Raw genomic sequence first — 27,944 nt, 5'->3', positions numbered from 1 at the left:
CAACCTCAGTCCTCTCTGGATGAAATCCTTTTGTGAAGTCAGGGGACTGCAAGTCTCTAGGACTCCCCACTCCTGCATAACTACCTTCAGAGTCAGATGTTAAGACTTCTGGAAGTGATTCTACTGAGTTAGCTTTATCCAGTTTTACTGAGCCTAGAAATAAGAAAACATAGTAGAACGATTAAATCCTGAGAGCCAGACTAAACAATGCTTAACAAACACAAAAATTTATTCACTCTATATGATGAGTTTAAAATAACCAGAAGTTTACCTAGTCCAGAATGGTAAGTATAAGCAGCGGTAAGTACAAGCAAATTTTTGGCGATCCTAAATATTTTTTCAGAATAACATTATTCCCCGTTTTCTTCCTCTGTCTCACAATACAAATAACAACAACACTTTTCCTTTGAATTCTTTTACCATCTTTTCATTAAAAACTGGCTATTTTATTCTTTATGTTTCATAAAGAAAATCCCACAACGCATTCACAGAAGTGTTCCACTTACTAAAACTACACAAGTAAATGTGCACTATCTTTATTTGATAAAATATATGCTTTTATCTGAACTTTGGGCACAAAGTTCATATGACAAACACTCTTTCAAAAAAACCCTAATCTTAAGAATTCACTATTTAAATTCAAATATAGTGTTCATTGGAAAAGGATTAATCTTTCTAAGATTTCCTTCTTGAAATACAGAAATTGCATTGCATATTAAACTTCATGTTCTGTTTTTATACCTGAAAGGAATCTCTTTCCCACTGACCTGTAGAGGCTGGACTCTGAATAATATCTGATAGATTATATCCTCCAGAGCTGTCAGACCGTTTTCGTGGCTTCTTTTTTGCCTTAGCTTTTGCTTTTTTGAAAAGGTTTTCCCTAATAGGGAAAAAACCAAAAAGACACAGAATGCATTAAAACCAAAGAAACTTAGCTTCAAAACTACCCATGACAATGTCACATTTTTCAGTCAGCAGCAGCAGTTATACTTCAAGCAAGAGTACCTGATCTCAGCAGCTGGCACTAGCTGCTTGCTCCTGCTTTGCTTATGCACTGGCTCAACCATTTCATAAATGATTTTGAGGGAAAAAAAGAACCTAAGAGGAAGAGAAAAAAACTCCTTCCAATCTAGATCTAGCCTCCGGACTATTATACTGCACACAGACTTCTGCTGGGACAGTGGAAGATACAGCTGCTGCACAGGCTGGCACTGCCACCTAGGTCAGATCAAACCTGCTACACACCACAGCAACTGACATAAAAGCAAATTACAGACAACTCTCCATTTTTTTCCCTCTTGTTTTCTCCTAAATTACTGAAGTTCAATAAATGCCACAGTTGGTCTCATTTTTCCCCAATACAAGCACTACCATCATGATAATGCTGATTTTACAATAATGCAGATACATATTAATGTTACCTAAATGTCATGTGTTCCTATATAGGCTATTAAAAAGAGTGAAATCAAAGACATCTTTAATTTTAACAAATCTAATATATATTCATAATTATATGAATTGCAGCTACAGTGCACTATTTCAAAGGTTCTTTAAGTAGCTTTTTTGTTAAGTAACTATATAACTACTTAATCTTTCCTGCTGCACTACCTTATAGTACTTGAGGTGGCTATTTTTTAGTCCTTGGACTACCCAATTCCCTAAAAGCTACCACCTGAGCCTTGAAAATCACTGAAAGGATTGAAGTAGAACACAAAATAGCCTCTCAGTTTCCTTGATCTACTAGTTCTTCCCTATACTAGTTCATTTAGTGAAACTTTTCCTGACACAAGTGACACATTACACAATGCTGCAGGTGAGGTTACCTCTGCATGCTGACATTGCACCCCACTATTTGTTAGCCTGTTACTAAGCCATCCTATCATACTACAAAGCTCTGTATTTCATTTGACAATTCGGTTGATATAAAGAAATTTAGATTATCACAATTTTTCAAACAGATCTATAGTATATTCAAGTCTGTTTTTCCTCTTTTGATTTCTCCTAATTCTGTGATGTACAATGAACTGCACAGTTGGTCTCACACATATACAGCTAAGAGTGGTCTTTGAAATCTCCATTTCTTAATATTTCAATTATGAACTTAAATGCATTCAGGCACCAGTGCAAATGTGGATTAATACCACACAGAGTTCATCTAGTTTAAAATAACGACGAAAGACAGATCTTACTTACTGAGAATTTTGTTCTGTATTCATTTCTTCTCTTAAAAAGATGAAGTTCCCTCCTTCTTCAGGCTCAAAAGAACTTATGTCAGGTCCATCTGGATATGGAGTAATTACTCTCCTGACCATAGCTGGAATCTGTAGTTGTAAAAGTCATTACATTAAGTTTCACTTAATTTGTATGCTAGCAAATTTATGAAAGAGGACCAAAACTGATTGTAATTTAAAACACTTTCACAGGTAATTAATTATTTAACAAGCTTATAAACGTCAATTATATCTTTAAGCAAAACTGGAGAAATATTTTAAGTGACAAACTCAAAATGCCTCTGTTTCATCTGCTATTAACTTATGGTAAAAAACGCTTCAAGATTTTGCAAACATTTATCTTTTACAGTTAGAGAATACTGGACTATAATGTCTTGGCTTTCAGCATCACATTGCAGTTCAATTTTTGCATTATTCTTCTTACTGATTTCAACATCTAAAGGATCACCCTGAACTTTTCAACTTTCTTCTAAGTAGGGATACTTATTTCCATAGGCTTTGCTTATGCTGTTTCATGCAACAATTGTTAATTACAGAATATTAATATGTCTAATGCATATAACTAATTAATTTAAAAAGCACAAAACTCTTGCAGCAGTAGCTAGTGAATAATGAAATAAGAACTCCTTGAAAGTAATAACAGTAGCAGACAAATCTTTTTTTTGGTCAAATGTTCACTTCATCCTGTTGCCTACAGACTCTGCAGGTACATATTTATCACTCTTCTCATTTTACACCTAATCAGCTTACACTCAAGTTATACAACTTACCATTTTCCTATAATAAACAGAAAGATCCTTCACAACTTCATCACTTAAGACATCCAGAGTCCTAAAAAAAAAAAAATTATTCTTAAAAACCAAATTCATCTTAGCAGCTCATAAAGAAAATCACATTAATGAAAAATTCAAATGAATATTTTGGATGAATCTCACCAACAGGTATTATCACCTATTCATAATGGCCAGAGTCTAAAGGAAGACACTGAACACAAAATAAAAACTAAACAATACCTTTGCTGCAGGGCAGGATTAAACACACAATCTTCCCACCTACCTTTACCTAAGGTCACAGCCAAAACAGATGCATGTATTTAAGTTACCGAGAACTGGTCATTGCTTCACCTGTTTCTGCATACTATCTTCCTGCCATGTATCTAAACACTCCAAATCTATGTAAATTTTCCATAAAATTCAAACACAACACACAACATAGACGTGTATGCCAACAAACAATACTAAGCAACAAACAGAACTGTCTTGTCCATGTGAGCAGCTCTCCTTGCAAAAAGCTGTCGGGACTTAGTTTTGCCTCAGGTTTCTCAAATTAAAAGTCTTTCTACCCAATACTAACATTTTCAAATTTTCACAAAAATGTAGATACAGTCTCAATCATAGTAAGACTGTTGAATGCTCTTTCTAGGCTTAAGATGAAACAAATCTGAATTCCAAGTAATATTTACGTCAATATTACTAGATTTTTACTCTTCTCTCTACAATCAAAGGTTAGAATGTTTATATTTTATAAAGAGGTGAAGAGAGAAATTGCTAACTTTCATGAACTCCTGTATCTGGGATGCAAGTGAAGCCACCGTGTGATGTGGCAATGAAATGCTGGCATTCTGAACTGTTTCAAATCTCTAAGAACTTCTGTAAGTGAAAAGAAGCCTGACAAAAAGGACAGAGAGGACTAACAATACAGAAATTTCTTTCTGGTTGGATTTTTTTGGTGTTGTTTTTAATGTTTTGGTAGAGAAGAACTTCATTCAGTGCTGATAAGGTTTGCTCTGAGAAGATGATATGTACTTAGGAAGCAACTTGGAAGAAGTCGTCCAAAAGAGAAGGAAGGCTAGAGCACACCCTCAGCTTCTCAGAACTTTAGAAGAACCACTGTGGAAAGCAGGGATAAATTAATTTGTTCAGCTCTCACTGCAGACATTAAAGCAAAAGGACTACCAGATAGCAGGCCCATCCTCTTTGGAAAATGAAGCAGCTATAACACACCTACTTAAAATAAATCAAATGTGTATCCTAACAATCATGTTAAAAAAAAAACCAAAAAAACCAACACCCAAACAAACAATCCTAAAACAAACAAAAAATCCCCACAACAATTCCCATCCACCCAAAAAACAACCTCCAAATGGAGAGAAAAGCCCCACAGCAGTTTCATCCATCTTCAAAAACACTTTTAACACCCCGAACAAGACAAGACCTAATGTTAAAGCCTGCTGAATTCAAGAGAAGTTCTTCATGCCAAACTGTAACATATGGTTTTGTACTATAGAACTGGTACAGTATGTACAGATATTTAACTAGCTTCTCTCTCCCTAACTGGCAAAAATGAGCCTAGCTTTAAATCAGCAGCATTCAGTTGCACTTTAACATTAAGCTGCCCATATTAGTTATTCCAATTCTTTTACCTTTTTGGGATATTTAAATTTTACAACTAATACATGAACACATTTGCATTCCTGCTTACCTTGCTTCAAGCAAAGCTGCCATATTGAGTCCTATGAACTGCAAGCAGGACAATTTTAGCTGTTCAGCATTATACATTGCTGAGAACTCCAGCAGCTCAGCAGCATTCTTTAAGGTTACTGCAGAAACAAAACACAAGAAACTAAATTAGATAATGGGCTGTAGTATCAAGCAGCCATTTTAAGACTTATTGTGCAGCATGATCTAATTATTGAAACATACCATATATTACCCCAACCTTAGAAAAAAAATGCTAATGCTCAAATGCCCATAAACTATAGGAAGCTCCATGTAACTTTGTAGCAGCTTGTATTCAATGGATCCTTCACAGAAGTAAAAAGCCCTACCTACAAACAGATCAGTTTCAAAACATTAAAACCCAGCAGTCCAAAACAAAAAGGAAAAGAAGTTAAAAATAGCAAGTTTCATATACAGCACAAACAGTTGTTAAAACTTCCAAATCTTCCAACTTAGTACAGAGAAAGAAAAAATAAAGGGACTGAAGGAGGAGAGAGAGAACACTAAATACAAGGATAGAAATAGAAAGAGAATTAATTTTATCATCTTTTAAAGAAAAGAAATTTCAATTCAATGAAGTAAAGGTTTCATTGGGGTTTGGGGGCAGTTAGCTTTTTTCCTTTTTTAACTTTTTTTTATTAGGGAGCATGAGCTGACAAAGATGCGTAAGGAATGGAAGACTATGCTAACCTAGAATATTGCACACACTAAAGAAGCAAGTATTAGCAGATGTGCAATGAACATCAAAATATAATCATCTGAAAGGAAGGTAGACAAATTCCACGGTGCAAAAGGCAAGAACATCTAAAAATAACTATTTTTTATTCTCTAACCCTTTAGAGTACATGTGGACAGACTCACGTTTTTCTGCAATGGCTACTTCACAGATTTCTTTGAGTCTGGATATAAGAAGCTGGTCTGCTACCACAAGAACATTACATATGAATTCCACATTTTGAGAATCTGGAAAACAAAGCATCATGTAAACACTGAGGACAAATCAAAAGCAACTATAAAACATACAGCTTCAATGAGAATTTCAATTTACCAAAGCACAAATATAATGGCTTTGCAAATTTTGATGGGATTTTCACAGCACAAGATGCAGCTGAGAAGAGCATCAACAATCCACTTGTTGAAGCAACAGAAGGAGGGAAAAGGAACACTACAGTTTGACAAATGAAAGAAAAGGTAAAACAAGCCCTGGGGTACTGCTATCCCTGCAAACTATAAAGAAAGAATCAATAACTTTGAGTTTTTTAAATATAATTCCAACACAAGCATATTAAGTTTTGACTTTCTTTTTTAAAAATACAAAAACTGCAAGAGTTATAGTTGAAAATATATTAATGGCACCTTTTATGGCAAGAGCTTCATCTGTGTACAAGTAATCCACAATTATCTGTAGTATGTCAGAATGGATGGGCATTTCCAGAGCTGAACAGGTAGCCTACAAAGCAGAAATAAAGGGAATTAAAAAAAAAAAAAAAAAAAACAGAGAGAGAGAGAGAAAAGAAATAGAAAGAGTAAGAAAAGCTGACTACTTGGAATAAAATACAAAATTGAGACAGTAACTATATTAAGAAAATAGCTGAAATTGAGGGTCACATTTTCAATTAAGCATTTGTACAAAATCTGTCCAAGTTTCTCAATCAAGAACTGACTGTAGCAAAGCAATTAAAATCTGTTCAAAGTTCTGAATAAATACCCATGAAACAGTTTCATGTTTGATCACACTGATCATCTACTCTAACAATCCTCCTTGATTGTTATATTACTTTACCCACAATTGCCTAAAAGTAGAACTATAGGAACTGTCTATGCAAGTAGTGAACTGCTTTCCTTTCAAGGTCAGAAGATCTAATGAAATCACCAATTCCCAAACAACAATAGTACTGAAGTAGTCACTACTGTTAATGCCTCTGAAAATAAGGTCCTCATCAAGCCCTCCATCTGAAGAACCATCCCAACCATTAAGGCAAAGCTTTTGTAAGAGCAAACACTCGCCACTAAACCATGTAACTGTCACCATCTGTATTTACGAAATATCACTGCTTAACAACTTTGGTTTACTTCAGGAGGTACTCAAGTAAAGCTTCATACTAAAATATTTACCTTGCTTTAGAACATGCTACCGGTAGTGACATATTTTCCTTCTGAAGTTTAAAAATGTCTTACAGACATTAAGATTTTTATATAACATCTATGGCCCTTGCTTCACAAAATATTTACTTATTAATTTAGGTTGATATAGATTTACTTACAAAATAATAGGCAACTTATGAACTACATACTACTGATATAAAAAACCATGATACAAATGGACACTCAACACTTTAAAAAAACCTCTTAAATCAATCATTTGTCTCATAGTGCTTCTAATATGTTTTCTCAGGGATGTTTTCTCAGGGACGACTTACGAAAAGGCAGGACAGTAACCTGGAGGACAGGTGAAATTCTGTTTCACAGGAGAACAGAACGGCCAGAACTTCACCAGGTTCTTAATGTATTACCAGAATGCTGAGAAATTTGAGAAATCCTGTGCACTGCTTTAGTTTTCCGTCTCAGAAAAATGCTCGTTCGCTTACACCATTCCTCTCTTTCCATAAACATTACCAACAGTGCTCAGGTAGAGTTCAAGTAGTTAAATAGATGTAATTAGGGAAATTACTATGTTCAGGGACAACCAGGGCATTGACACACAGCTGGCAAATAGGAACCAAGGCAAATTAAACATCTACACCTTTTGAAACAGTGGTTGGTGACTAAGTAGAATAGTCCCTGATATCCTCTATTTCATTTAACAGCAAAATTCAGCTGGAGTTCTACACACTGACCCTCGATCCTATTTTCTCTTGCACTCAGTACATATGACAAGCTATTCCAAACTGTATACTATTTAAATTCGACTATCTTTTAGGGAAAGAAAATGAAAATTCATGCAAAGCAGTATCCCGTAAGAACCCTCCAGTCAGTGTTTTTCACAAATCCATGAACTAGTTCAAACTAAACCCCTTAAAACAAAAGCAGTAATTTCCTTCAATATACGGTATTACATTTATTACTCTCATTTAATACACAATCTCAATAGTACAAATACAGAGTAACCAAAAATGTGGCATGTGGGGTTTTCTTCTTGCAAACAGAATCAAAGAATCCAACCCTTCCTTTTCCCTAGTATTTAGGATATGTTACTATAGGAAAACCTGAAAAGCTGTCACTTATTTGATGCAAAAAAAACCCATGCCACCACACATGGTTTTGGCAAACTTACCTCAGTCCATGAGCTGCTTAACATGCTGTGAAAATAATCTGTAAAGAAAGGCATTTCAGTTCAAGATGCAATAAAATGACAGTTAAAAAAGACAATATAACTTATGTTATATAAATATATATAAAAAATCCACACACATACCAAGTCTTGCACAAAGTACACACTTATGACATGGGAATTCCTTTCCATCTAAAGATTTCAGGGTCACATCGCAGAGGTATGAACTAGAAGATATTTAATAGCATCAGAACTGTGACTATTCAGAAGAGCTACAAGTTGTAAACTCTACAAATAAATGCTAACTTTAGCAAGCTAGAATTTATGCTTTGAAATAAAACACACCTAACTTCATTAATACCACAGAACATGTACCCAAAATAATAGACACAATACTTTCCAGCAAGAATTTTTCTGTCCCAAGTTAAGCTTTAAAAATTCCATCTGAAATATTTATTTTAAAACTCAGTTGATTAACATTTGCAAAATACTATGATTAAATAAATGAATTGTGGCTAATTTCAGTCAATCTAAAATGGTCTATGCTAAGTTACCTATTTCTTCAATATCCGGAGGTACCAAAGGCCTAGATGATACATTTTAAGAATGAACCCAAATTCTGTGAAAAAGTCATTTTCATGCAATGTTCCTTCTCCTATATAAATAGACTATTCAGGACTTCGGGTATAAGTAACTTGATCACATCAACGGAATTAAAAACCAAACATCACTTTGCTAAAAGCAGCTTAGAAAACATACTATGCATTTGCTTATTTCCAATCCATGCAGTCTTATTGTCACAGAAAGCAGATTTACAGAAGTCAAATTGCTTTTGACTGGATTACCCATAACATTCCCCCTAGCATTAGCATTTTATGACACTTAATCCACAGAACACGTTAGGGTACAGTAAAAGAAACAAAGATATGCCACATATAATCTAACCCCAATTACTAATTTACAGATCTACAGATCAAATCTATAAGCATCTAGAGAGAACATTCAAATCTGAGTTGCTGTGATAGAGACAATTGCACACCAGAAGTTAAAATGCAGCTGGATCAACCTTAGCCCTTACTAAACAGGTAAAGGGATGACATAAGAGAAAAATGGTGGAGTAGGGGAAACTTGATTTTAAAAAATTACCATTTCTTCTGATTTAACTTCGGTTTGTTCCCATTCTTCTTGTTGACAACGTTAATTTTCCCATTTTCTAACCTGACTCCATCCAACCTGCAAATTAGTAACATTAGGAATAAGCAATACAATTAGTATACAGTTCAAACCATTAAGAACAGTATCACAAAGTAACAGTACTTCAGTGGGCTCATATTGTGACTATGAAAATGAATCATCATACAACAGAAAGGGCAGGCCAGTTGTTACTTGAAAAGTCTTCAAGGCAGATGTAAAATGTAACTGACATTCTTTCCACATCTTAGATATGTATTCATTATCTTAGATGAAACCTATACCATATAGTTAAGGCCAAAGTTCAATACTACAGGGTCAAAAAACTAGAAGTTAAATACATATCACTACCAGTCAACAAACTGAGCAAAGACAGTGGTTGGGAAGAGATGCAAGTTTCAGAATAGGCTCTTTTATAGCATCATAATTCATCAAGGAGGCTTGTGAATGGGATGGTAAAGACACAGGAGTGCTGCTGGTGGATTGCAAAGTAATACATCTTTAAAGGCAAAGTGGAAATGTTGCTTAGGAACTCAGTCTTAGCAGCAGCTTCACATCTTGGCAGTGCATGCAAGAAGTACAGTGAAGAGCACTGCCCTGAAAAAGCTCATTTCCCTCTTTTGAGCTTTTTTTTGAAGGAGAAAGACCCCAAACAGATTAATGCAGTTCTGGAGAGACGTTTATTTCAATTCCATTTGTTTCACTATGTAAGATAAAAATTACGTCAGTTGAACAAGAATTTAAATTTGCTTTGTGGTGTTTTATACTAATCACATTTGAAGTCTGTGAAAAAACTGCTAGACTACAGACCACAGTATAGAAATTATACAGCCCAAAACTCAGTTAGATCAGCTGTCTCTAACATAACAAGTATTGATGTTTTATGACGGCCTTTCTGGAAAGTCAGATGATTTATATCAGATATCAAATCCCAAAGAGCTCATGCCTTAGAGGATCCTGTCACAGTTTAACTTGTCTGGCTAAAGACCACACAGTTACTCATTCACTCTGCCCTCACCACCCACCAGTGGGATGGGGGAGAGAACTGGGGAAAAAATAGTAAAATTCCTGGGTTGAGACAGACAGTTTTAATAGGGTAGAAAAAGAATGGAAAATAATAATAATGCTAAGAGAATGAGCAGGTACAAAACAAGTGATGCCCAAACAGTGATGGAATAGCTCACCAGCCACTAACCTGAAACTCCTATACGTACTGGAAATAAGCCCAGTCAGTTCCCAAGTAGCATCCCCTCACCACCTTCCTCTAGCTTCTATTCTAACATCAGTGTCTTAATTTCCACTACTGTCATAACAACTAAAGTTAGATCACCTTACCTTACATAAAAAAACGTCCTTGGAGAGCTCATCAAAATATAAATGCATTTCCTTTCACCTACCTTCCACTTAAATTGCTGAGCCCAAACTTCTTTGCTGCACTTTGCAACATTTTAATGAGGTTAGCTTCATCACCAGTTTTGCCTTTTTTAGATTTGCTCTTCTGTTTTTCATTTATAACTTCCACTTGATTATTTCTATAAATCTCAAATGCAGACTTCCCATTGACATTTTCATCAAAGCTCATTTTGCTGAGATTAGAAATTAAAGTATCTTGATATTCATCTGATTTTTCTTTATATGAGATTTTTGGCTTATAACCATGAGTCAAAAGATCACAAGTATCAGTGTATATGAACTGCAGAAGGTATGCAAACAGATCTGGATGAACCTTCTCAATTACATAGAGATCACATCCAACAGCATCTTCATCTTTACGGTAGATGTCTGGAGTGTCTAGTTGGTTGTCACAGGAAACAAAGAGCTTCTTGAAGAAGTCAGAGCGTACGGCCAAGATGTATTTGTGCACGGGGTACATTCTTGTGCCAATCTGAAAAGTCACATCATGGATACTGTCCATTTCATCTGTTTCATCTAACAGTTTGCCAAAATCCGTTCCAAAACTTGATAGTGACACACTTGGAATTTCATAGAGACTAGAACAAAATTAAATCCATAATCAAACACTATTTACAACCTTCATCACATTTTATATAGTATGAAGAGGATAACGATGTTTACAATTGGTTTCTTTGGGTTTTTTCTTACACTGCTGCACTGCTCAACATTTCTTGCCCTGTTCTTTACAAAAATAACTAATAATATGGTATTTAAGCAATTAAACTATATAAATAAGAGCTGTCTAGCTTCAGTATATCAAATGTAGTATTTTACCTTTATACTGTACCAGTATTATCATAACTATCTTATCTTCATCTCATTTTTCCAACATGAAAACACAGAAATGCTTGCTGTTATTTCTTATTACAAACTAAAGCAATGAGGGAAAAAAGCTAATGTTTAGCTATTTATCAAAATGTTGGAAACTATTATGGGAGTATAAGAAACACGGTCTAGTATTCTGTTTATTTATTTTACTTTATACATTTATTTCCAAACAAACAAAAATTCACATGTCACTTTTATTTAAAAGCTGATTATTGGTGATCACTGAAGGGGTGAATTTCTACAGTATTTAGAACTCAGAGTGTGTTAGAAAATACATGGCAAATGCTTGCCTTAAACACTTCAGATAAAACATCAATACTGTCTATTATTATGCAAATACATAAGCTGAGGCCTTTGGATAACTTCAACATAAATACTAACAAAGTGCTATTTTCGAGCAGCATGGATAACTGTATTTGCTGTGACTTCTGTATGAGCTAAAAAACAGTTTGGAAAACAACTATTCAATTGCAATCACACACAAAAAAAGGAAAAATTACAGCTGTTGTTATCTTAAATATACCTGGTTTTAGGATCTGACTGTAACACAGCAAAATTGCAGCCACTAGGATCAGTGGCAATACTGACAGCTCGGTGGACAAAAGTCAGCTTCTGAAGTCGAATTCTTTCATACACACTGGTTGTATCATGTTCACAAGACACATCACATGAAGGATGCTGAAGGCCTGATACAAGTTCTGACAAAAAAAAAAAAAAAAAAAAAGTGAACACACATCACAGAAAGATCCTGCAAATTAAAATACAACTAATACAACAAAAAGGCAAGACTATGACTTCTGTATGTCTGTTGAAGGAGTAATTGAATAAGGCTAAACCATACTGAAAATTTCAGCTTGCTTATTTACAGAATATATAGGAGGAGAACTGACAGTTTCACTTAAAATCTTGTCCTGTATGAGACAGGTAAGCTCCTTGCAGAAAAACAAACTGTAAGTACCTACTTTCAGCAATATGAGCCAAGTTAGTAAGACGAAAGTTGCTTTAGACCCTGAACTGTGCCCAGATAAGAGACTGGGAAATAGGTTTCACAGACTTAGCAGTGCAAGCAAGTATATTCTCCTTCTTTTTCTAAATACCAATATACCAATTCTCTTAGGACTCATCATCTAATATGTGACAAGATCATTACACTAGACCACTGTGCTACTATTATTCTTCAGAAGTACTTTTCTTTGCAGAAATCTCCACCTAAAGGTTAACTGCAGGCTGCAAGGTAAATCCTAGCACTACTGAGGAAAGAGTACAGTAGCAGTCAATGCTAAAAATTGTCAGTCACAGAGGAAAAAACAAACTCACCACATTATACAGTTAGAGACTGTAAAGATTCAATTAAACTTTTTTACTGATTTAAAAGTGCTTAAAAACCACCAAGAAACACAGCTAACCTTTTTTTTCTGAGCTTTTTTTCCCTTCTTCCAGCCACTTCCCTGTAAAGGCTTCACCATCATATGTGACAAACATTATTTCACTCCCATTCAATGCAACATCAGACATGAAGACTTGTCGGCCATACACCCAACGACACTGTTTCATGGAGTTATTAGATGACTTCCAACAAAACACCTATAATATCAAATTTTAAAAGAAAGATAAAATCTTCATATCATTTAAAAGCAGTTACGTATTACACACTACATTTTTAAACACAAGAACATGTCATCTCCAAATTGCATATAAAAGGAGAAAGGCATTCTTCAGAATTTTAGGATAAAGTGTTGCGAGAGTCAAGTAAGGTGCTATCTATTAGAATCCACAGGTAAAACAGGGAAAATCTATCATGGTATCAAGATCCATTTGCTCATGAAGAGCATTTGAAAAGCTTCTCCAAATACTCAAGTATCTTCACAGCAGTCATCTATAGAACAGCTTTTACTGACATCTCGACAAGGAGAGTAAAAGATGTCAAGTCAATAAACAAGTTTTATCTAGTTCTTAATTTACATATTTTTCCAATTGGTTTGCTTATAAATCAGACAAAATTCAAAGCTAGCACACTGGAAATTTAAACCACTTCCTGTTAATTGTTTGACAAAAATCTCAAATTTCTCTGTACCAATCAAGGTTTGGAATGGAGGTCACAACCAAATACAAACTTCAAAAGGAATATGAAGCACTGCATGCACAGCAAGACCCCAACAAGGTACACTGTACGTGTCTGAAAGACAGCCCTTAGCAAGGTAAAGCCCAAATGTGGCACCACTAGTGCTAAAGTCAGGCCTTCATTTTCAACCACTGAAGGACCTGCACAGGTCTGTTAGCATCGACATAAGGAGGGGACAGAAGAACTTGCATAACCTATTTTCTTTTCCCTGCCTTGAGCACTACGAATCACAAAATGGCTGAAATTGAAAGGGATCTCTGGAGGTTGTCTAGTCCAACCCTCTGCTCAAGCACAACCACCCAGAGCCAGCTGCTCAGGAAACAGCTTCTGAGTTATGTCCAAGGACAGCGATTTCACAACCTTAATTAGCAACACGTGGCAGTGCTGGACCACCCTTCGTGCTTCCCAATATTCAGACAGAGCCTCCTCTATTTCAGTTTGTGCCCACTGCCTCTGGTACCGGCTCCGGGCACTACTGAAAATAACCTGGCTCTATCTTCTTTACGTCTTCTAATCAAGTATGTATACACAAGATTCCCCTTGTGACTTTTATTTTCTACACTAAACAGCACTCCCTTAAAGAAAGTGCAACCAAGCCAGACCAGGAAGCACTGATTCAGGAAACACAAGTGCTAAGATCCCATCCTTACTCAATAATTTATAATGCCTGAAAACACTAAAGATCCCAGTACTTGTCAGTATTCAACATGGAAGGACATGAAATGTACATAGACATTGTTCCTCTGATGCAGGAAGATCAAGCAGCTTCTGCTAAAGCAGTGTCCCAAAGATATTGAAGGGGCACTACCAATACTACAGATGCTAGAGGCTACACCTCACATGATCAAATACTGAATTGGAAGCTGATAATCTCTGAGACAACTAATGACCTAATGAAAAGATAAGATCATCTCAAAACATAATACAGCCAAATGCAAAGAAAAAAAGGAAATAACCATATTGCTACTTATTTTGAGATACCAGCTCAGTTTTTAGCATTCTTTAAGGCATTTCAGTAGGTAAAGTTTCTTTGTAAACACCACTAGATGGCAGTGAAGGTTGAGATCTCTCAGTGAGCAGATATGAAAAGTGATTTTGTAGGGTCCTGTAAACCAGTACTTAAAAAAGAGTAAGGGAAGAAAACAATAAATTCACCATGGCATTCCAATTCTAAGACAACAGAGCATCTACACTTAAATACTAAATGATTCACCAGGTTTAGGTGCAACATTTTGACAATAAAAGGGACATTTCATCTACAAAACAGCCTTGTTTTCAGCAAAGGCTCTAAAACTTCAAGTCCACAGACTACTTCTGATAGGTGTAAAGGTGGGATGAAGAGATGGGAAGAAAAAGAACCACCAACAAAAAGAACCTAAACCATATACACTATATAACCACTAATGTGTATGCAGAACCAAAGTTTACACCTTCACTGACGTGTCTGTAAATTTAAAAATAAACTACTGTATGTTACTTTTGTAATCTTCCCATGACCCCAATATAAAAAAAATCACCAGCAGCTCTAGAGAAACAAATTGACTGAAGAACAATAAAAAGCGCTTTTCAAATATATTAATGGCAATAGGCAATGTAAAAGTATCAGCCCATTATAGGGTGAGGATGGTCACCTCACAAACAGGGACACAGAAAAGGCACAGGTGTTTAACACATTCTTTGCCTCTCTCTTCAAGAAGGGGATCTCAGTGCCCTGAGCTGGAGGACCATGACTGTGAGAATGACCAACTCCCAGTCAACCCTGAAACTGTGGGGGATCTGCTGCTCCAACTGCATCCCTATAAAGCTATGGGGCTTGGTGGGATTCATCCACAAATCCTTAAAGCGCTAGCTGATGTCATCCCAAAACCTCTCCTGAATATTTTTGAGCAGTCTTGGAAATCCAGAGAGCTCCCAGCTACTGATGAACATTGTCCCAATTCTCAAGAAGGACAAGAAGGAGAACCCTGGAAACTACAGGCATATCAGTGTCACTTCAGTGCCTGGTAAAGCTGTGGATATGATTCTGGGAGGTGTTGACAGACACCTGAAAGACAATGCAGTCACTGGTCACAGCCGGCATGGCTACATGAGAGCAAAGTCCTGCCTATCCAACCTGACTTCCTTTGATGACAAAGTAACCCACCTCACTGACCAAGGGAAGCCAGTCGACATAATCTTTTTGGATCTCACAGCATCCTTCTGGACAAAATGTCCAGCACACAGCTGGATAAACACATCATGGGATAGGGCGAGCAACTGGCTTATGAGTTGAACAAAAAGGGTTATAGTGAATGAGGTGACATCAGACTGCTGGCCTGTCACTGCTGAGGGTCCACAGGGCTCCTCAGCCCTGCGCTCTTCAACATCTTCTTAAATGACTTGGAGGCAGGACTGGAAGAGATACTGAGCAAGTTCACAGATGATATAAAACTGGGAGGAGCTGCTGACTCCCTCCAGGGTAGGGAGGCCCTGCAGAGAGAGCTTCACAAAGGGGAGGCTGGGCAATCACCAACCACATGAAGTTCACCAAGGGAAAGTGCCGGATTCTGCACCTGGAACACGCCAGCCCTGGGTGTATGGACAGACTGGGGAATGAGATGCTGAAAAGCAGCATCTGGGGGTGCTGCTCGATGGCAAGTTGGATCTGAGTCAGCAGTGCCCTGGCAGCCAGGAGAGCTAACACTGTCCTGCGGGCATCAGGCATAGCATCACCAGCCGGGCAAGGGAGAGGATTGTCCCTACTGCTCTGCACTGGGGCAGCCTCAAGTCCTGTGTGAAGTTTTGGGTGCCACAATGTAAGAAAGACATTGAACTTTTAGAGTGCCCAAAGGAGGGCAACAAAGATGGTGAAGGGCCTCGAGGGGAAGCCGTGTGAGCAGCAGCTGTCACTCAGCCTGAAGTGGTCTGTTCAGCAGGTCCGTTCAGCCTGGAGGAGACTGAAGGGAGGCCTCAATGCAGTTACAACTTCCTTGTGAGGGGACAAGGAAGGGCAGGCACTGATCTCTTCTCCGTGGTGACCAGAGACAGGACCTGAGGGAATGGCCTGAAGCTGTGTCAGGGGAGGTTTACTGCAAAGATTCTTCATCCAGAGTGTGGTTGGGCACTTCAACAGGTTCCCCAGGGAAGGGGTCACGGCACCAACCGTAAGAGTTTAAGAAGCATTTGGACAATGCACCTGGTGTGACTCTTGGGGATGGTCCTGTTTAGGGTCAGGAGCTGGACTTGGTGATCCTTATGGGTCCCTCCCAGATCAGCATTATTCTATGATTCTGTGAAATTGGTTTTCCGTGCATGTCTTATATTTATAATCACTATGCAGCCTGCTACATAATTATAATTATGTCAACTTACTCTTCCAGCTTCATCCAGGGCCAGAATGCAAGTCTTTTGACCCCCATTTTCTTTAAGATGCTGGGTATCTACTTTATATTCCAAATATCCCCCACTGACAAGAACTTTTTTAAGGTTCAGCTGTCTGAAAGAATACAAAAGGTTAAATTAGTATTTCCCTATTGTGTACTTAATGTTGGTTCTATGACAGTTACCTTTTTCACTTAGACAAGCAGTAAAAAAATAAAGCTGAGGCAGTGATACTGACAAATTACTTATGTTTAGTTTCATCCTACTGCTACTATTACAGCAGACTATAACTTCTGCTTGTTTCTAACTATATCACACTGTCTATCTGTAAGTTCTTCACAAAATTTCATGAGTGAAAATCAGTAGATGATGGAGTTTTAATTTCATCGTTACAAAAATGTATTCAGCTGTTTGTATTAAAACATTTATCCTATCCCAGCAGGTAATTTCTCAGGGGTTTGCTAGGTCTTGGTTTTTAGCTGATCAAAATCATACTCATCTTTTCTCAGTTGCTTAGCATAAGAGCACAGGACATGGTATTAAGTTTCTACAAGTGTCAACACCTTCACTTACAGCCATGTAGACATGAAGTATCAGGTAATCATTAAGCTATAATATGTCAATAAATACTGTTAGAATTTGAAGCAAAGCTGAAAAACTAGGTGGGAGTTATCCAGGCAAAATGAAACCAAAAAAAAGCCTATTTTAATCTGTCATTGCAAACTGAGTAAAAGAGAACAGAATCAGGTATTTTCATCAGTCAAGAATCAGTCTTCTTCAACAGATTTTACAACCTGGTTTTAAGCATATGGACGAGATGATTTTGCAATGTCCTCCCTGCAACCTAAGTTACTCTTTATAATATACTATATTTTAATTACTGCACATTAATTAGGAAATTCAGACCTAAGTTACTGACTCAAAATCATAACAACATAAATAGAACAGATCTTCAATGTCTCTACCAAGATGCACTTAGACAAATTCAGGGTAACCAAGGAAGAAAAAATACCCATTTCAATGTTTTTAAAATTATGGCACAAAATAATTCCTCCTAATGTCTTTTTAAATATCATTGGTAAACAGCAAGTGGGACCTTAGCCACTTGTAAAAAAACCCCAAAACACAAATGAACAAACAAACAAAAATGATAGCCCTACTTCATATGAAAGAACAACAATGAAGAAAACAGGGCACCACTGTATTTTCTGTACTTTATGCACAAAAATCTTTAAAATAGCTTACAAGTATACAACTACATTGAAATCTTCCCCTATTGTTCTTCACGACAAATTAGAAAAGTAACACATACTTTGAAGCTATCTTTTTGCACTGATAGTCTGCAAGTAAATAAATATCTCCTCTTTCAGAAACACATACTGTAGCGCCATCACTTGCAGAGACCAGGGACACAGAGATGTCTTTATGGTGTAGAGCAGAGACTTGGCGAGGTACAGTTACACATTTTTCTCCATTAGGATCCAGCAGATAACCTAGAAAATACAAAGCACCCCCAAAAATTATTTGCCATTCCACATATTGTGCACTTAAGGGATACTTTATGACACTACTTTGAAGAACCTTTAAATTCCAAAAGATTTTTCAGGTAGTTGGATAATTTGTCTTCAAAATATTTAGACGGATGAGACCCACCACACCTACTTGACAGTTCATTACGAACAACCGAAAACCAAGACCTGATATATAAAAATGAAGTAAGGTATGTTCGACAGGGAATCTATTTAATGTGGTGGTGATTCAAAAAAAAAAAAAAAAAAAAAATCATCATATGAAAATTCAAGACAGTAGAAATACCATAGCAATACCATAACACTGGCATAAACTACAGATTATTTCAGACATTGGAAGACAAAAAAATAAGCTTGTCAAAAAAATTACTGTAACTTCAGGTAAGCATGAAGGCAGCAATTACAGGAAACAGAAAAGGCTGGAGCTGTAATGCAAGATCTCTGAAAAATAAAATAAAACCAATAAAAAATAAAATAAAAATATGCCATTGCTGCTCTGTTGTAACAAGAAACCTAACATCAAGAATCTCCTACATGGCATAATCCTGTTTTGCATGGACCACAGAGCAGAGCAGGGTACAGATTCCGAGAAACAAGCACCAGAGCTTCCTGTATAGCTGGAAAAAACCCTGCCACAGGACAATGTAGAGCTATGCTCAAACATCTTATGGGGCAAGGTTTACCACCACAGGTCTACCACGGTGCCCAGCTGACACAGATAGTATCACTTAAGATTCAGTTATTCTATGGTACCGCACTGTGCCACATGCTAGCCAGAATAACCCCAAAAACACAAGCAATCACAAAAAAAGCATATATGATGGGTGTATATTAAAAAAAAAAGGGAAAACAAACAGGAAGCTATTCATTAGTATGATATTTCTCTGACAAAGACAAGTTTTTTCACATACCTTTGACACTTTAACATAGAAATACAAAAAAGAGCTGGAACCTGAGGCCAGAGCCAATGCAGACTAAGTACCAGAGATAGCTAAAAGTTTTGTTTGCACATATACCCAAAACTGCAAAAATGCAAATCCAAACCAGTATAACAATACCTGTTTATTAAAAAAGATAAAAGCAATTGAAATGCCCCATTCATACAACAAATCGAGTTCACTAGTTGGTAATATATTTTTAAATGGTTCTTTCTTGACTTCAGAGTAAGATAGAGTTAACTGAAGATTCTGGTAATGGTACTGCTGAAAAAAATCTAGATATATGCAAGTATTTCACTAGAAAAAGTTAGTATGGAAAGTTATCAGTAGCATGTGTACAGTGCTTGATGAAAGAAGGACATAGGCAGGAGAGCTGAAGGCTAGTTTATAATTTATTAAAGGCAGTGCCAGCCAGATTACTGGAAGGAGACAAGCATGCCTTGGAGTAATTACCAACACAAACACCGACATTCTGCCTCCTCGAAGTCTCCAGTTGCAGGACCACACAAGATACATGGAAGGCAGAAGTTGTAAAGAGTTCAAATGAGAGCTAAATCTGACTAGCTCCTATCATCTCAAAATGTGAAAGTAACTGGTCGGAATGAAAAATATTCCTTGAAAGAAGTGTGAAGGGATAATGTCATTAGATTGGTTAAAAAACAAAAAAGAGAGAGAGGAAATATCTTCACCCAGACTTCTGTTCTAAGAAGCGGATGACAGGTTAAGCACAAACAACATCTTTCAATGGCTGGGTTTTACTTTCAGAACGCTTCTACCTTACCTAGTTGGCCGCCATTCAGCCCCATGGTATACACTGCTTCTTTAGTCCATAGCACAGTATGGAATCTGCCTGCAGCCACTCCAATCACCATTCTACCTTTCAGGTTTTTTGCCTGAACCTAAGCACAAATCCAAAGTACATCTTAATATTAAATAGCAACAGGTGAATTTCACATGTACAAACTTCTGACAACATTTTAACTCCTAAAGTCGTTAAGAACAAAGCACTAGTATCAATCCACATACAGTCTAATAAATCAGGTTACTTCAGAAGTTTGTCAAGTGGGGCACTATTGTACTAATGACAAAAAGAACTAAACTTTTTGTATTATCTAATCAGAACGGGAATCAAGTCTCCTTAGGCTGTCTTCATATGCAAGATGTTGAACAAGATACAACAGGACACGTATAGCACAGCCACAGAAGACTCAGGTGCTGCAAACTTCAGCTAGAAGTTTGAACTTGCAAGTCCTAACGGCCTAAACACATTGCAGAACACTACACTACTAATTCCACACTTTACATTTATCTTGACTTTTCCAGATTAAGATGATAAAATCAAAGCAAATACTGTGGATATAGAACTGTCATTACACTACTGAAGAACACATAGTACCCCGAAACACTATCCTGTTGCATTTTGGCCTTTTTTTTTTTTTTTAATTTCATAACACTCTTAGTGCCACGCTGTACTACTTCAGATGAAGTTAAAGCTTCTTCACATAAAAAAAAAAAAAAAAAAAAAAAAAAAAAAAAAAAAAAAAAAAAAAAATTAAAAAAAAAAAATTAAAAAAAAAAAAAAAAAAAAAAAAAAATTAGAGTTTAGGCATAGATTATATAGTTAAGTTGCTGATGTCCATATCCTCCTCTTCCCTGTCACTACTCTTCCCACTGACTCCAGCGCTTCCAGCACAGGACATAATGATCAAACTCTGAGAGCCATCATCCAATGATTCAAAAGGAGTTAAGAGCATGATTCTTAATTAATACTTCAGCTACAGAACAATTTGGGGAAGAGGGAAGATAATGGTTTTGGCAGTTGCACCTTGTATCATACTTCACGCTACATATTTTGGTATTGTCCAGGTTACAAACTAAGACATTTATCAGAACACAGATAAGATCCGAGATGTCTGATAACATCAAATCAAGACTTATCTGAACTCACATTAAACTCTGCTGTTCTAAAAAAGTTTAGGAGTTATTTTTACAATCTTCACATTTTACTTTCTGTTAAGAAAAACCAAAACAACACCAAACAATTAAGCTTTGACTGATGTTATATTTACCTGTCTAGGAACACTGCAATTAGAAGGAGGAGGAAGAATACCCAATTGATGGAAAGTATTCAAACCAAATGTGTAAACACATCCATCTTCTGTTAGGACAACAGTATGATCCTTAGCTGCAGCTATCTGGGAGCACTGATGACCAGTTAAGCCTTCCACAAGTCTTGGAACCTAAATCAGGAGAAAAGAAGTTGATATAAAAGCATATTGGTTTGTTATTAACCAGAGGCCATCTATGAAACTACAGTTACACCAACAGAAAGTCATGACCAAATATTGAAATAAAGATAAAATGCATTTGAACACACAACACACTCATTAACATAACCACATCCAGTGCAGTTAAGATGAATTACTTTCCTTCGAAATGCTGTCAGGGAAATGTCCTTTGCTATCAGGGGAGATGAATTTTAGACCACATGTTCTGAAATTAGATTGGAACTACATCTTCAGGACAACTGAACAAATATTAACTATTAAGTGGTATTTTAAATACCACAAATACCAAAGCTATCTCACTCCAACACAGGATAATCCTAATGAAATTTCACAGAATAAAGAAGCATTTCTGTATCTTTGACTCTTCATGCACTCTAACATGACTTCTTTATTCAACCACATAACATCACAATTTCAAAAAGCAAATTGAAAAAAAATCCTAATTTAACAGTATTACTTTCCTTAAAAAACAAAGAAAATTTGAGCTCCAGCCTCCACTATAGCATTCAGCAACAGAATATCAAGTTCTACCTGACACTTGATATTATAAATTTTTAAAAATTACTGTGCTGCAAGATAAATGCACACTACGAGGTAGGATAAGATGCTTAAATGTAAGATTTGTCTTTGTCTTAGTCTTCTCAAATTTTAGTTTTGTGCATTGCAACAATGTATGAAACCGCATTGCAAAATGAAAACACCAGGGACGTTTCACTTAAGTTACATAAGTCTAGTAAAAAGCAACCCTACCATCCCTCTTCCTGCCACAACAGCTTCACAGAACTGTACTGCTGTTTCACTGCCAAAGAACATTTGCTTCCCCTTATCTAGCATCAGCTGGCCTTTAAATCAACGTAGCCATAACACAAGTTTGACCACAGCACCTAGCTATCTGAAGTTAAACTATAATTGAATGCGCATTCCTCTGCTCTCTGCCACGTAACTATTAAGAAGGAGAAGTTTTTCTGTTACTTAGTGGGAAGCAAGGGGTTTGGTTTAAAATGAATGGCAAACTCCTTCTGAAAGTACACTGATAGAAACTCTAATTCCCTTTGTAGACTTACTGTTAGAAATAAAAGAAACGTTATACTAGACTACAAGAAATAACACAAGACAGCATACCAAGCATGTTTGTTCATCACCATGACCCAAGCGCCCTCCTTGTCCATGTCCACATGTATACACTTGGCCTTTGTGGGAAAGGAACACAGAGTGGAATTTGCAGAGTACCACCTGAAAAAAGAGAAAAAAACAGGCAGGGAAGAGGCAAGATAGGACAAATTAATTTTCCTGGATAATCTGAAAACACCTCTTAGGGTTTTGTACACAAAAGTACTTTGTGAAGAAGTTCTGCTTTAATAAAGATATGTTCATGAAAATACAAGTAAGATACTGGTATAAAATCATAGGACATGTAAAATACTTGCTTTAAATGTATTATGTACTGCCTTAACCTACTTGAAGAGATCAACAGTTTCAGTTTATTAAAAGAAGATCAAGCATGGCCCCATAGGCTAAGAGAAACTCAAAAGACTGAGTTTTAAGGTCCACAATGCTGCCTCAGAAATGCCAAAGAAAACACATTAAGACTGCAGCACAGATTGTCTGCCCTGAATGTTTGTTCAAGTTGTACTTTAAACTTTCAAATATGCTCAAACTGAAGTCACAAGAAGTTATTAGAGACAAAAGTACTGCTACATGAAATGTGCTTAACAGCATATGCTGCTTTGAACCTCAAGATGAATTTTAATTCAACATGTATCAAGCATATTTATTATTCCACTTCAGTTCAGTACTGGAGTTGCACAGGAGGTCAGCAGCTCAAAACAGTTACAGAAGTATCGAGCTTCTGAATGTATTCAATGATATACAAGCCATATATCCAAAGTAAATCGTATCAAACTCCCTGTTCTCCCCACCAACACAGAGAATCAATTTCAGTAATGGTGACTGGGTTGCAGGGAGGTAAGGAGGTGGGGAGAGAGGGTGTAATGGTTTTAATTCAATAACGGGGAGGAAACACCAATTAATGTAGTGGCTTCATGTTCATTAAATTTTGGTTGCCAAATTTAGTGTAGTGGTCTTAGGGTTTACTCTTTTTTTGTGTGAGAAAGACTAGGAGAAAAAGCAAAGCAGGCTCAAGCTTAAAAATAAACAAGTAGTTTTATTACACTTTTTAACACACTAAAAAGATGGAAAAAAGAAAGTTGGGAAAAAAAATAGAACAGAATGAAACTCCAGAAACACTATTCCCTCCCCCTACAAACTGTAAACTTTCTTACAAAACAACATAGAGAGACAACCCGTGATTTTCAATCAGTTTCACCATTTAAACATAATCTTTCATCACTTTGGGAGAGGAGTCTCTCTAGAATACTATGGAGACACCACAAGACTGCAACAGTCTAGTGGCTCACAATGTCACAAATCTGCAACCGTCTGGAATTTTTGCAGATTGTGCTGTTCCACCCATCAGCAGCCTTTCCTCTGGATACTTATAGGCCTCTCAAGTGTATCTGGGGTACTGTTTAAGTATGCTTCTTCTAGTACAAAACAAGGATTTTCTTCTATGTCTAAAATTGTCCCTATCTTTAAAAAAATAAAGATCTCCGTTTACCCCAGGAGCTGAAGGCTTCAAATCACTTTCTCTCTAAAATCATCTTTGTCTCAAAGGCTGAGACCTCCTTTTAACCCAGGAGCAAGAGCTTTGAGATTCTCACTTAAATCTCAATCATATCAGTCCCTAATTTTGATTAGAACCAGCATTCCCCCAAACAACACTAAGATGTTACAAGAAACAGTCCATTTCTCTATAGTCTACCCCAGAGAAGTCCGGTTAAAAATGTCCACTTCCTCAATCCCTCTGTCCAATCATATGATCAGTTCTTTCACTCTTGCTCCACTGACTTCATGCGGTGTCTTTTCTACATCGACTCAGTCTCTTTCTTTTCTTTCTCAGGGAAGGGTTAGGCCTTGGAAGCTTCATGTTGCCAGGAAAGGGTTAAATCTGCCCAGGCCTGCAGTGGCCATGTGAGTCTCTGTCCCAGGCTGCAGGGCTGTAAAGCTGTGCTGATGGAGGAGGCTGGTGGATGTTCTCCTTTCCACCCCTCGATCTCATTCAGGGTGGCTCAGCTCGGAGTTGTTCTGCAGCTGCAGGTTTTCTTTCTCAGCTGCCAGCTGTTCTTGAGCCGGGCCATGGCTTGGCCCCCTCTGCCACGGCCCCAAGCACGTGGCCAGCACTGCCGAGCTGCAGCCTCCCCTCTCCCTCGCCAGCAGCCAGGGAAAGGGGGCTCAGCCAGGGGAAAGAGGCTCAAGCTGGCCCAGGCCGCTCCCCGTGCGGGCAGCAGCCCTCGGAGGCCTGGTCGGGCCCGGCCCAGCCGCCCAGGGGCAGCAGGGTCTGAGCCAGGCCCTCCTCTGCTGCCCACGATGTTACCTTATGGCTGGCCTTGAAGGAACACACTCACCTGCAGGGAATCAGGGTTTTTATACGGGTGCTTCCCAAAGTTGCACTTGACATTCTCAGTGGTCAAAACGGATGCCAATATCCCAACTAACCTTCTGATCAGTCCCTGTCCTTTCTAAAGCAATTCCAAGGTCCTGACAGGGAAAAACACTCCACCTTCCTCCTAACTAAAAACCAAACTGTGCCAACCCATGACAGAAGGGAAGGCACCAAGAACTACCTTTTCCATGGAAATCTATGACATTTGATAACTCCTTGGTTACCTTTGCCCCCTTACACACTCCTCACCAAGAAATATGCCTACGTAATACTTTAAAATACCTGTTTAATATACACGCCATTCCGAGGAAAAAGGTCCACCAATTCAGGATGATGTCTACCCTGCTGACCACCGTGACCCAAAGTAAAATTTATATTGCTTCCCCAGGTGTAGACTTCTGTGGGATCTGTAATGAAAAAGATCCTCTCTGAAGCTTATAAATTTACCAGTACTGTGCACATTGACTTCAAAAAACAACTCCTATTTCTATCTAAAAATTGAAGAGGAAATATTTTTACCTAAACCTTAACTTTAAAACCAATTAATATAAGAAGTAAGGTACCATGACAAAATATTCCAATAATATTGTACAGATGCATCAGGCATCTCACAATTTATGAAGTCCCAATTAAAACCAGAAAATATTGTATACACTGGTACATCCATTAATACATTGATGAAACAGATCTCATTGCAGAATACAAAATAGACTATTTTATTTCTTACCAGTCTTCTTGAACACAACATGGATAGGCCTATCTTTCATCACAAGATCCAGAGCTGATAAGCCTTCTTTATCCTGAACATACAGACTAACACCATGCTGAAAGAGAGGAGAAGAACTGAAGTTCATTTTAACTGCTCAGCTTGAAGTAAACCAGGCAAGCCTTTAAGGAGCAAAACACAGCTTTAATTGAAGATTAATACTGATAAAAGAAAATCTTCAGATTAAGTAAACTGTAAGCAAATTAACAAAACCCAAAAACATTGCAAGCCTGTTCTGCCACATATACATCTTGTTTATATATTAACATGGGTTTTATTGTCTCAACACTGACTGTGTAATAAACCATAACCAGCAATACACAAAGAAAGCAGACGTGAAGATAAAGCACTTACATCCAAGAATGGCAAGTATCCACCGAAAATTAATTTACCAGTTTCAAAGGATGCATTTTCTTAAACTGGCATTCTACAGAATCAGTGTTGACAAGCTAGACAAGTGACAAAATAAAAAAAACCCAACCTACTATTACTTTGAAAACAATCAAGGAACAGAGTTTCACCACTGCTGAGAAAAGGCAAGAGGACACAAACAGCCAGGAAAGAGAGCACCAAGGAAGTTTCAGAGGTACAAACCATGAACAGGTCGTTCTTTTAGAACTTAGTGAGACACAGACAACCTCCGTAAACAACATTTTCTCAATACAAGAGTTCTGCTACAGTAGTACTGATTTTAGGAAGGAAGTCAACTGCCATAAATCACTTCCCAAAATGTCCTCCAGATGTCCTCAAATAGAACCTAATGGCCAACACACCTGTTCCTGTGTACCTGAGGTCATGGCTCATACAAAGGAAACCTTATAAAACCCCACTCTTAAGAGGTAAACACATGAAATAGAACTTTCTTTGGAAAAACATTCCCCAGAAGAACAACAGAATACATTCTGTTTATAATACATTATAAATACGTTATAATACATTATAAAGACAACCCCAGTGCAACGGGACTGGGATTAATTCACCATATGACAGAAAAGACTGAACTATTTTTATGATTTAACAGATAGCTGGATATTTTGAAAGTTGTTTAAAATATTCACAAGCAGACAGAGGCTGGCAGAGATATTCACATGGTCTGAATTTGTGAAAACAAACTCCAATTGCCGAGTGACAAATCTTGTAGTTAGATACAGTCTGAGAATAAGCCAAGACAGCCTCCAGCCCACAGCAGAAGTCTGTCATCCACACTAGTTTAGAAACCCAGGGGCCGATTCTGGAGGTAGTACTGTTTAACATCTTGACTTATGACCTGGATGATAGGCTAGAGCACTGCTCCCTCAGCAAAGGTGATGATACAAGACCAGGAGGAGTGGCTGATAAGTCAGAAGGTTGTGCTGACATTCAAAGGGACTTTGACAGGCTGGAGCAACAGGCTGAGGGGAACCACATAAAGTTCAACAAAGGGAAATGCAAATCCTGGTCCTGGGGAGGAACAACCCAGGAACCAGTACAGCTGGAGGCTGAATTACTAGAAAGCACCTTAGCAGAAAAGAACTTAGGGCTTCTTGGAGACCACCAGATGACCACAAGCTAGCAAGCTCACAGTTAAGAATGGTGAAAGCATCCAGGGCTGCAGGTGGGAGTGTTGCCAGCAAACATTACTCAGCACTGGCAAACCACAGCTGGAGTGCTGGGTTCAGGTCAGGACTCCCAGACAGATAAGGATATACAGGAGCAAGTGCAGCAAAAGACCATGAAAATAATGACTGGGGCATCTGACATTCAAAGAGAAGCTGAGAGAGCTGGGATGCTTAGCCTAGAGAAGGTTTGGGATGGGGGAGGGGGACAAAATAAATACCTGATTGGAGGTGAGGGGTAGGGATCACAGTGATACCCAGTGACAGAAAAAGTAACAATGGGCACAAACTAACATATAAGAAATCCTGTTTCAATCTAAAACACGTTTTTACTGTGCTGATAGTAAAACATTGGAACAGAGATGTCTGA

The 27,944-nt window shown here is 37.5% G+C and overlaps 1 protein-coding gene across 1 annotated transcript in view; it reads right to left on the bottom strand.

Annotated features, from left to right (window-relative positions):
* Positions 1 to 26,776, bottom strand: part of IBTK (inhibitor of Bruton tyrosine kinase) — a 45,557-nt gene extending 18,781 nt beyond the window's left edge. Inside the window, exons 1-21 of the mRNA XM_040058154.1 lie at positions 26,753 to 26,776; positions 25,941 to 26,037; positions 25,496 to 25,620; positions 22,834 to 22,944; positions 21,493 to 21,663; positions 20,205 to 20,322; positions 18,269 to 18,449; positions 16,948 to 17,071; positions 12,881 to 13,058; positions 11,998 to 12,172; positions 10,589 to 11,182; positions 9,147 to 9,233; positions 8,145 to 8,227; positions 8,004 to 8,041; positions 6,086 to 6,179; positions 5,591 to 5,692; positions 4,713 to 4,830; positions 3,002 to 3,062; positions 2,194 to 2,321; positions 768 to 880; positions 5 to 153 (exon numbers count right to left, since the gene is read on the bottom strand). Coding sequence (XP_039914088.1) covers positions 5 to 153; positions 768 to 880; positions 2,194 to 2,321; positions 3,002 to 3,062; positions 4,713 to 4,830; positions 5,591 to 5,692; positions 6,086 to 6,179; positions 8,004 to 8,041; positions 8,145 to 8,227; positions 9,147 to 9,233; positions 10,589 to 11,182; positions 11,998 to 12,172; positions 12,881 to 13,058; positions 16,948 to 17,071; positions 18,269 to 18,449; positions 20,205 to 20,322; positions 21,493 to 21,663; positions 22,834 to 22,944; positions 25,496 to 25,620; positions 25,941 to 26,037; positions 26,753 to 26,776 — 2,871 coding nt within the window. The remainder of the gene's footprint in view (positions 1 to 4; positions 154 to 767; positions 881 to 2,193; positions 2,322 to 3,001; positions 3,063 to 4,712; positions 4,831 to 5,590; positions 5,693 to 6,085; positions 6,180 to 8,003; positions 8,042 to 8,144; positions 8,228 to 9,146; positions 9,234 to 10,588; positions 11,183 to 11,997; positions 12,173 to 12,880; positions 13,059 to 16,947; positions 17,072 to 18,268; positions 18,450 to 20,204; positions 20,323 to 21,492; positions 21,664 to 22,833; positions 22,945 to 25,495; positions 25,621 to 25,940; positions 26,038 to 26,752) is intronic.
* Between the last annotated feature and the right edge of the window lie 1,168 nt (positions 26,777 to 27,944).

The sequence above is a fragment of the Hirundo rustica genome, chromosome 3 (assembly GCF_015227805.2).
Source record: "Hirundo rustica isolate bHirRus1 chromosome 3, bHirRus1.pri.v3, whole genome shotgun sequence".
Taxonomy (NCBI): Eukaryota; Metazoa; Chordata; class Aves; order Passeriformes; family Hirundinidae; genus Hirundo; species Hirundo rustica.
The sequence above is the reverse complement of the archived record's forward strand: the minus strand, read 5'-3'. Positions and strand labels throughout refer to the sequence as shown.